The 10,000-nt window shown below is 35.7% G+C and overlaps 1 protein-coding gene across 1 annotated transcript in view; it reads right to left on the bottom strand.

The window, feature by feature from the left end:
• Positions 1 to 5,405: 5,405 nt before the first annotated feature.
• LOC144977537 (cilia- and flagella-associated protein 263-like) overlaps positions 5,406 to 10,000 on the bottom strand; it is a 10,267-nt gene continuing 5,672 nt past the window's right edge. The window contains exons 7-8 of the mRNA XM_078922857.1: positions 7,375 to 7,530; positions 5,406 to 6,739 (exon numbers count right to left, since the gene is read on the bottom strand). Of these exons, the coding sequence (XP_078778983.1) occupies positions 6,650 to 6,739; positions 7,375 to 7,530 (246 nt within the window). The 3' untranslated portion in view covers positions 5,406 to 6,649. The remainder of the gene's footprint in view (positions 6,740 to 7,374; positions 7,531 to 10,000) is intronic.

Consider the following 10,000-nt stretch of genomic DNA (forward strand, 5'->3'; position numbering starts at 1 on the left):
TATAATTCCTTTTTCACACATTCTTTGTAAAGAGGTGAAATTGATGTTATGTATATTAAACCCTTTAAAAATTGTTGATTCTTGAATGGCTTTTATATGAGAAAACCGGGGTTAAGGAGGCTGGAGGCTGGTGGGGTTCCTGACCTCCCATAATGGGCAGGGAGGTACTTACTATGTCTTCTATTCCCCTGTACCTGTTTTCCAACATACTTTCTGTCTTTGTCTTGGAATGAGATTTCTTGGTTTTGTCCTGGTCCTGGCCGGATACCCTGGTTGAGAGGGAAACAATCAAATGTATAGTTAGTCTTGGGAGATGATATTTTTTTCCTTGTAAACCATCTCTCTGTTATGTCCTGTATAATGGGGTTTTTTTTACGTATTAAATATGATTTGTAAACATTTGAGTGTATTCTTCTTAATGGGGACCTGTGCTTGTGTCTGGATGAGACATTTAGGTGATCTCAAACTAAGTACACTGATCGTGTGTTCTTGGAATCTACATCTGTTCCCTATTTGAACCAATTCCCCTTTGTCTGTCTTAGTCTTGGATGCTTTGATTGTAATTCTAAAACTTTTTACTATCCCATATTCTTCCTTTTTACTGGCGCTGATATGACCTTAATGTGTTGCAAACGCCGTAAAACCCTCAAAAACAAAAACAAAACAAACAGAGGCTGGGTGGTTTCGGTATGTATTGCATTGAGCTGCAGGAGATTCCAGGTTCAGGCAATTTTTTTTTCTTGGTCAAGATTGTTACCCTAAATGTGCTCATTTTGGACCAAATGAATAGACGGTTCCCGTTAACATGGTATGTTTGTTCGATAGATTATTTTATATTCCTTCATGAATACCTGGGTGATGACAACTGAAGACGCCGCACAAAAGGGCATAATTTTTACAAATAATTGTAGAAGTGTTGAGAAACAAAATCTTGAAAATTAAGTTAATAAAAATATTCTAATCTAATTTGTGCGGCTATGTGGTCTAGTGGTATGACACTCGCTTTCGGATCAGAAGGTCCTGGGTTCGAGCCTCGTTCTGCGCATAGTTGAGTCCTTGGAGAAGGCTCTTAATTCACATTCTCTAACCATACTTGGGTGTAAAATGAGTACCTGGCCGTTAACAGCGTGGTCTCTGTCCGAAAAAATAGTAACATTGCCTAACAGGCGTCATGTCCCGTCCTAAATGTTAAATATTGCTGTTGACCAGGGACCCCTTGTAAAGCGCTTTGAGCATGTTTAGGGGATATTGCGCTATATAAAAGCTCATTTTAAAATTTTTTTTCTTTTTAATCAGATAAGCTACATGGAGGAGGAGGGGGGTGGGGGGTGGGGAGGGCACATTAGCCTTGTGGAGACGGATTCGACATACTGTGGACTCTGCATAGAGTCAACACTCCTATTTGGACCCAAATTCAAAGTCAACAAACTTTTCTAGTCTGGCGGTCTGGGTGGGGTTACTGACTCCCTTAGAGGGCAGAGGGGGGGGGGGGGGGTACATACTGTGTCTTCTATCCCATTATATCTATTTTCCAAAATACTTTCTATCTTTTGGAATGAGATTACTTGGTTTTGTTCTGGCTCTGGCCGGATACCCTGGCTGGGAGGGAAACAGTCGAATGTATAGTTATTGTTTTGGGAGATTATATTTTTTTCCTTGGATGTATTATTATATTTGTTATTTTGATTGTATAATGTAAACATTTGAGTATATTCCTCTTAGTTGGATCTTGTGCTTTTGTCCAGATAAGACTTATAGGTGATCTCAAACTAAGTACATTGATGGTATGCTCTTGGAATCTACACCTATTCCCTATTTGTATCATTCCCCTATGTCTCACTTTTTCTTGGGTGCCTGGGTGGGGATCCTGACCTCCCATAGTGGGCAGGGAGGTACATACTGCGTCTTCTATCCCCTTATATCTGTTTTCCAACATGCTTTCTGTCTTTGTCTTGACTTGGTTTTGTCCTGGTCCTGGCCGGAGTCCTGGCTGGGAGGGAAACAGTCAAATGCATAGTTATTGTTTTGGGAGATGATATTTTTTCCCTTGTAAATCATCTCTCTGTTATGTATTGTTATAATTGTTATTTTAAATGTATAATGTCTGGGTGGGGATCCTGACCTCCCATAGCGGGCAGGGAGGTACATACTGTGTCTTCTATCGCCTTATATCTGTTATCCAACATGCTTTCTGTCTTTGTCTTGGAATTGGATTACTTGGTTTTTTCCTGGCCCTCGTCTGAGTCCTGGCTGGGAGGGAAACAGTCAAATGCATAGTTATTGTTTTGGGAGATGATATTTTTTTCCGTGTAAATCATCTCTCTATTATGTATTATTATATTTGTTATTTTTAATGTTTAATGTAAGCATTTGAGTGTATTCCTCTTTGTTGGATTTTGTGCTTGTGTCCGGATGAGACTTATAGGTGGTCTCAAACTAAGTACTTTGATAGTGTGCTCTTGGAATCTACATCTGATCCCTATTTGTTCCCAATTCCCCTATGTCTTACTTTTTCTTGGGTGCTTTATTTGTAATTCTAGAACTTTTTACTATCCCATTTTCCTCCTTTTTACTGGCGCTGAAATGACCTAAATGTGTTGCAAGCGCCGTAAAACCCTTAAAAACAAAAACAAAACAAAATGTATAATGTAAGCATCTGAGTGTATTCCTCTTTGTTGGATTTTGTGCTTGTGTCCGGATGAGACTTATAGGTGATCTCAAACTAAGTACATTGGTGGTATGCTCTTGGAATCTACACCTGATCCCTATTTGTTCCCAGTTCCCCTTTGTCTTACTTTCTCTTGGCTGCTTTAATTGTAATTCTAGAACTTTTTACTATCCCATTTTCTTCCTTTTTACAGGCGCTGATATAACCTAAATGTGTTGCAAGCGCCGTAAAACTCTTAAAAAACAAAAACAAATTTCTTGGGTGCTTTAATTGTAATTCTAGAAATTTCTATTATCCCATTTTATTCCTTTTTACTTTTACTAGTGCTGATATGACATGAATGTGTTGCAAGCGCCGTAAAACCCTTTTAAATATAAAAACAAAAACATCTCTCTCTCTCTCTCTCTCTCTCTCTCTCACTCACTCTCCTCACGTCTGTATTTTGTATTATTTTGCTAATTCCTCCTTGCACTTATATAACAGTACTCACAGTCCTATATAGATTATAACAAAATATGTTGATAATGTATATTATTTAAATTTAAAGTTATCCTGCCTTCCTTTTCGTATTCTTTTGGACATATTATCATTTGTTTAAATCACCAGTGCATTGATTAAAATTTTAATCCATGCTGCTCTAGCAAACTATTGATTGAGAGTTTTTGTTGTTATTTTGTTTTGTTTTTTAAAAAATTATTTTTACTATTCCTGTATATCTTTACTTTTCAAATAGAGTTTGTCTTTATAAAAGAGTATCTTCAGATGAATTATGTTTGAAAAACAATAAAGAATATAAACTTAACCCTCTGTTTTCCGTTTCCTGAAAGCATGTTCTTTCGTGTTTTCAACTTCTAAAGATAGAATGAAGTTGACGTCACTCAGGTCTTTGTTATTGTATTTTGCCATCCGTGTTTATGAGTAATTCTCACTAACTTGTATTAACCAGACTATAAACGTTTAAGGTTACACATAGTTTTGTGTGTTGGTCCATTATACTTCCGGATGGTAATGTTGTGAACGTCTTAGCCAAGCGCATACTATCTATACGGCATTATATGTTGTTGTTTTTTGTTTGTTTTTTTTTGTGGGGGGGGGTAGTTTATTTTATTTTGTTTTTGGGTTTGTTTTATCTTTGTTTTTTGTGTGTGTTGTTTTGTGTATTGTTGAGGGGGGGGGGGGGGGCATTGGTGGCTCAGCAGCTTTATAGATTTGTCTTGTAATAAATCAAGTAACATTGAACATGGGCAGTGACTTATGGGTGACAGCTATTGTAAAACTCTGGTTACAGACATTTTGTCCTTGGATAATGCTATTTTTATGCACAACTCTATTTGAATCAGGTATGCTCTTGGATCTACCTCTTTTTCTTTCTTGAATTGTTGATTATTTTTTGGGTGGTTGTAGACATTCTGGGTGGGTGGGGTTCCTACCTCCCATAGTGGGCAGGGGGGGTACATACTGTGTCTTCTATCCCCTTATATCTATTTTCCAACTTGCTTTCTGTCTTTGTCTTGGTTTTGTCCTGGCCCTGGCCGGAGTCCTTGGCTTGGAGAGAAACAGTTAAATGTATAGTTATATTTTTGGGAGGTGATTTTTTTTTCTCTTGTAAAGAATCTCTCAGTCATGTTATATTTTGTTTTGAATATATACTGGTTTGTAAACATTTTAGTGTATTTTTCTTATGTCTGAATGAGACTTTTGGGTGATCTCAAACTTAGCACACTGATAGTATGCTCTTGGAATCTACACCTGTTGCCTATTTCAACCATTACTCTTTGTCATCAATAGAGTGCCATTAGTGTGATTTAGAACTCAGATGGACATTCACTATTCATATTCAGGGGACAAGAAGTAGGTACTGAAAGAAATATGGATGTTTTACAGAATTCAGCCAGTCCGACTCTAACGGTTGAGTCTGGTGCCTAGTGCCTGTATGCACAGATTCTTCTGGTGCCTGTATGCACAGATTCTAGCTTTGGAATAAAGTCTGCATTTGGTCAAAATATTATCTGTGTCTTACAAATGCGAGCATCAGTTTTCTCACCATCTCTATCACTGTACGCTCCACTGCATTTGTCAAATATTGCTAAGATATTATCTGTGTGTTGCTAAAAAACTTTTATCTATCTCACTATCACAGTATACACAGCAGTACACGTGAGCATCAGTTCTTTCACTGCATTTGTCACACGTTTCTAAAATATCTGTGTCTTACTCGTGCATCAGATCTCTCACTGCTGCTGTACAATCCATTGTAATAGTCACACTTTGTGTCCATGAGCATGACAGCGACACAACCTTTTTGTTTTGCTGTAAAGGGTCTACTCTCACTCACTCACAACTGCCATCCCCTTTTCTCCCAATCTACTGAAATGAAAATTAATGTTCTGGGAAATCATTCACCAACAGAGACAATGGGACTGACGGGGGGTATGAATAATCATCTATTTGAAATCAGGGTCCCTTTCATTCCTGTTACATTTCTTTAACTACCCCATCCCCCTCCCCTTTTCCAATGCAAGGCAAATTAAAATGTACTGAAATGATAAATTTAAGTCCGATTTTTTAAAAATGTAAACATTTAAATTAATGAAAGCATTCATATTTTCTCTAAGTAGTTAATTCTCTACATTATATTGCAAAATATGACAGCTCAAACCTTGGTTGTATCACAGTATCGGCCACCATCATTATCATTGGAATAATAATATAAATAAAATTAAAGTCATAAAAAAAATTAATATGGGATATATGCTTTATTCATCATACACGCCTTTTAAGTGAAAGCAAATGGCAAAATAACGTTCAAAGAATTAATTCAACAGAAACGTTGTAGCAATCAAAAATATGATTATTCCTCATGCATTATTTAATTTCTGTTTCAATTTAAACTTTCACTCTCGTATTCTATTTTATGACAAAATATAAATCTGGTATGATAAGCATTATAAAGTGTTTATTTTAGCATTGTGGCATTCATCGGCTCCATCTATACTTTACAAAAAGGAGTTTTTCGATGATCTGCTCACATACAAAATTATGTACAAATGCATGAATATTTTGAAGTAACCTTTTCACCAAATCATAATAGTATCATTGTGATTGTATACAGATAGCAAAAAAACAGAAAGTATGAGTGAAGGAAGAATCTGATAAAGTATTATAATCAATAATATTTGTCAAATGAATGCAGCTTCATTTGCAATTAAAATTAAAATAATTCTCCATCCATTAATAGGTGGGCTTTATTTAAAAGAAAAACAAATTTGGAAAGAAAAAAAAAAGTGAGTCATGAACCTAGCTATGACCATTTTATCTTTTGACCCCTCTAAAAGTACTTTGACAGTTGAAGTTATCTCGTCATTACATGATAAATAATGAAATACCCTACTGACTATTCCACTGTGGCAGGGAAAAAAATAAAAAATGCTAGCTTTTTAACCATGACTCCCTAATATCTTGCCTTGCTTGTTGATTGATTTGCTATTCAAAAATAGGGCTGAAATTCTTTCAAATCAGAACATTTTATCTATCATTTATCTGGTTTTTATATTAGACCTGTATTCAGGAATTGAGTACAGTGCATAAAGTCAACATTCTTAAAGTCAAATTTTGCAAAAAGTCAACATCTCTTGTTGCTCCCAAATGTTCTGTTCTTTATCTAAGTGTGTTCCATTGAAAATGGATAAAATCAACCTTGCTTAAAGTCAACCAAATATTTCTGGTCCGGCGGAGTTGACTTTATCAGGATTCCACTGTATTGACATGGAAATAACTCAGATTGCAAATACAATGAAGCCCAATTTGCATCAGATTTACTGCTATTTTAGTGAAAACAGAAAGGTAGGTATAGTTTCAGGTTAAGGTCAAATCTATTTGACCAGTTTAGGAGGAGATGGGGCTAAGTTTAGAAAGCAAGTTCTCAAAGCTGGTATGGATTGAGTTTCGTAATATTTTGTGTTGCACAGTAAAATCCTTTATTTACACTTCCATCATTTCCCGCCATTGGGCAGCCCCAGCACTTCCCATCTGCATCTGGTGCCATGTCTTCCGGTGTGTTCTCAGTGCCATCTGGAAATCAAATAATCAACAAATGAAAAGTATTTCATTTGTATGTGTGTGTGTGTGTGTGTGTGTGTGTGTGTGTGTGTGTGTTTGTCCGTGTCCATATTTCACATAAAAGAGTAATTTGGACGCTTGGAAGATAAGAAGTATTGCATCTTTAAAAATTGAAGGTGCAGATTGATGAAAAATAATATTTCTGCACTCACTGGAGTGAGGTGGGAAATTGTGCATGTATCTAAAGACTTGCAAATAATGAGATAAGGAATAGTGAGCTTAACCGTTAATCAAGAATTTCCAAAAGTATAATATACTAATAATATACCCATTGCGTCAATCTGTCCCAATGAATCAGATTTTTTAAAAAGTGAGTTTAAAATAAAAATTATGAAAACTGAGAAATTTTAATCGTTTTCGAAGTTTGATAAGCAAAGCCCACTCCTCTCAATGAAATCATTGATCTTGATTCAAAATTTATAACTTAAGATTAGAATTTAAGTTTAAGGATCAGGTCAACCCAGATATAATACCGTTTTGAGACAATTGGTCACGTATTAAGTGTGATTTTTACATTATCCAAAAGGAAATTGAAAAACACAGTCTTGAATCTTCAACTCAGACTTTTTTTATGTATTATATTTTACCTCAGCAATATCAACTTTCCTCTCCCAACTCTTGACTTTCTTTTGAATGTCATAAAGGTCAGACTTCTCAACAACGTATTCCATGACCTCGGGTACTTTGAAATTGGCCAACTGCTTTCGGAGTTTGCGGTTGATCACCTCAGCTTTTGCTCTTTCCTGTATGAGAAGAATAAAAAAAAGGCATGACAAGAATGACAAATTTTAAATAACTCAACCAGTTTTGAAGAGAATCGACAAAATTCCAAGATTGAGATATTTGTTATGTTTCGTGCACCTATCGCATAGTTCATGGTGTCATAAACTTAGAGCCTAGTTTTTGTACTCTTGTCTTGACCAGCGATGAATGACGGTCCAGGAGATGCTGACTCAAATCGTAATCTCAACTATTTGCTTTCTTTGATTTTTTTTTTTAAAGCACTGACATAAGCAATAAATAAAAATTAATACTCCATTTATACTTCAGTGAAGAAATTGATTACTTACAATAAATAAAGAAATAGATAAATAATCAAATAAATCATCTATAAAGCACACACTTCAACTCAAAGGTGCTCAGGTTGCAATGTATATGTATTTTTTTAATGCTCTAAGAGATTTACAATATCATTTTACCCATATGGGCACAAGGAAACATATCAATGACATATTATTTAGGACACTCTAAGCAGCTTTTTTTCTGATAGGCATTTGCACAATGCAATGATAACACGGATTTTTTACTAGAGGGGCCTCCAAAGTTTATATGATATATATTTTTAAAATTTAAAGGACGTTTTCAAGGGATTGGTGAAAGGATTGATATATTAAATGGTTCAAAATTAGCTGGACAGGTTAAACCTCACCATAATGATACATTTTCTATAATTTTTGCATCCTTATATCTGTGTTCACTCTTATGAAAGATACTATGAAAACACATAAAGTGATTTCATCCAAAAAGAAAAAATTAAGTACTTCTTCTCCTTTCAGCTTATCTCACATTTTTGCAGGGTTGCCATAATGAATGCCACATCTCCATGCATCTCAATTCATAGCATCATTTTCCTCCAGGCCCAGTTCTTTCATATCGTCCTTTATCCTATCCAGCCGTCTAGTCTGTGGGCATCCGTTTTTTCTCTTTCCCGCTAATTATATATCCAATACTTCCTTTCCCTCTCTCTCGCCTCTTAACTATTCCAAACCAGTTCAATCTATGTTCTCTCATCTTTATTGATACATTCTTCACTTCAGTCAACCTTCGAATTCGTGAAAAATATTAAGTACTACATCAGCAATATCTAAAATAAAAAAAAAAAAAAAAAAAAAACTTGAGCTTTTATATAGCACAGTATCCACGTTACGTGCTCAAAGCGCTTTACAAGGGGTCCCTGGCCAACAGCAACACGTAACATTTAGAACGGAACGTGATGCCTGTTAGGCGATATTACAATTTTTTTTGGACAAAGACAATGCTGTTAACGGCCAGGTACTCGTTTTACACCTGAGTACGGTGAGAGAATGTGAGGCAAGAGCCTTCTCCAAGGACTCAACTATGCGGCGAGCGCGAGGCTCGAACCCAGGACCTTCTGATCCCAGGGACGGCTGGTAATAATGGGCAGGGTGGGCAAATACCAGCCTGTTTTTTCAAGTTATATGCTGTATTACCAGGTCCGAAATAATCTAATTTAAATTAGATAATTTCAAAAGTTATTACTTAAACTTGATACTTCGTACTGAAATCAATTTGTGTGTATTTTTGATAGATTGCGAATCACCATGCACCCCGTATTACAAAAACCAGGATACGCTCCTGTTCTTTTTATCACCCCCCCCCCCCCCCCCCCCCCCCCCCTCAAACCACTCCACTCTCCGCCCGCATCGTCATCTCATCGTCTTGTCGCCTGACAGTGAACTCCGATTTTGCTGTCTGGCCTCTCTAGCACTAGGTCGGGCTAATTCAAATGAGCCCACCTTATAAACCAGTGAACACTAAATTAAATAGAGATTTTGGCAAACATTCTTTTTCTTATTTATTGCCTTACTTGTGCTGGTACCATTGATGTAATGACATTGGGAAGGTTTCAGTATTGAATTTAATTTATTAATTTACTAATATATCAATTTAGTATTAACTTGTGTTGTTTTTATATATTTGTTTATCCATTTAAATTATTTCTTTTTTTTTTTCTCGTTTTCCTTAGTGCTTCTCAAAACTCATTATTTAAATTGTTTTCTTATTTGTTTTTTGTTGTTTTTTTTTGTTTTTCTTTAACAAATTAATTTGTTAGTTCTTTTTTTTCCAATTCTTAAAGTAATTACCGCTGTATTTTTATTGCCAGACCAAATATTTTTGCAAAACAATGTAATTTTCTATTGTATTTCCTCTAATAAAACAAAACATTTTTATTCAAAAGTCAAGACTAAATAAATATATAAAATACAACCACCATTTTGGTTTTCTCAACACTTGAATTAGTATACGAGAAATACTCTTCTGAGAAAAGAGAGAGTTGAATTCTAACTAAGTTATAGAGGAAATAAAGACGTTTAAAGGAAGGGTGGGCAGATTCCGTACTTGCCCGTCCTGAAGCTAATACATACATAAGATGGTTCGCGATGAAGAGGCGGGAAGCTGGGGGTTGGTTGG

The sequence above is a fragment of the Berghia stephanieae genome, chromosome 7 (assembly GCF_034508935.2).
Source record: "Berghia stephanieae isolate SIO BIC M18660-M18661 chromosome 7, UCSD_Bste_1.3, whole genome shotgun sequence".
In the NCBI taxonomy this organism is placed as follows: domain Eukaryota; kingdom Metazoa; phylum Mollusca; class Gastropoda; order Nudibranchia; family Aeolidiidae; genus Berghia; species Berghia stephanieae.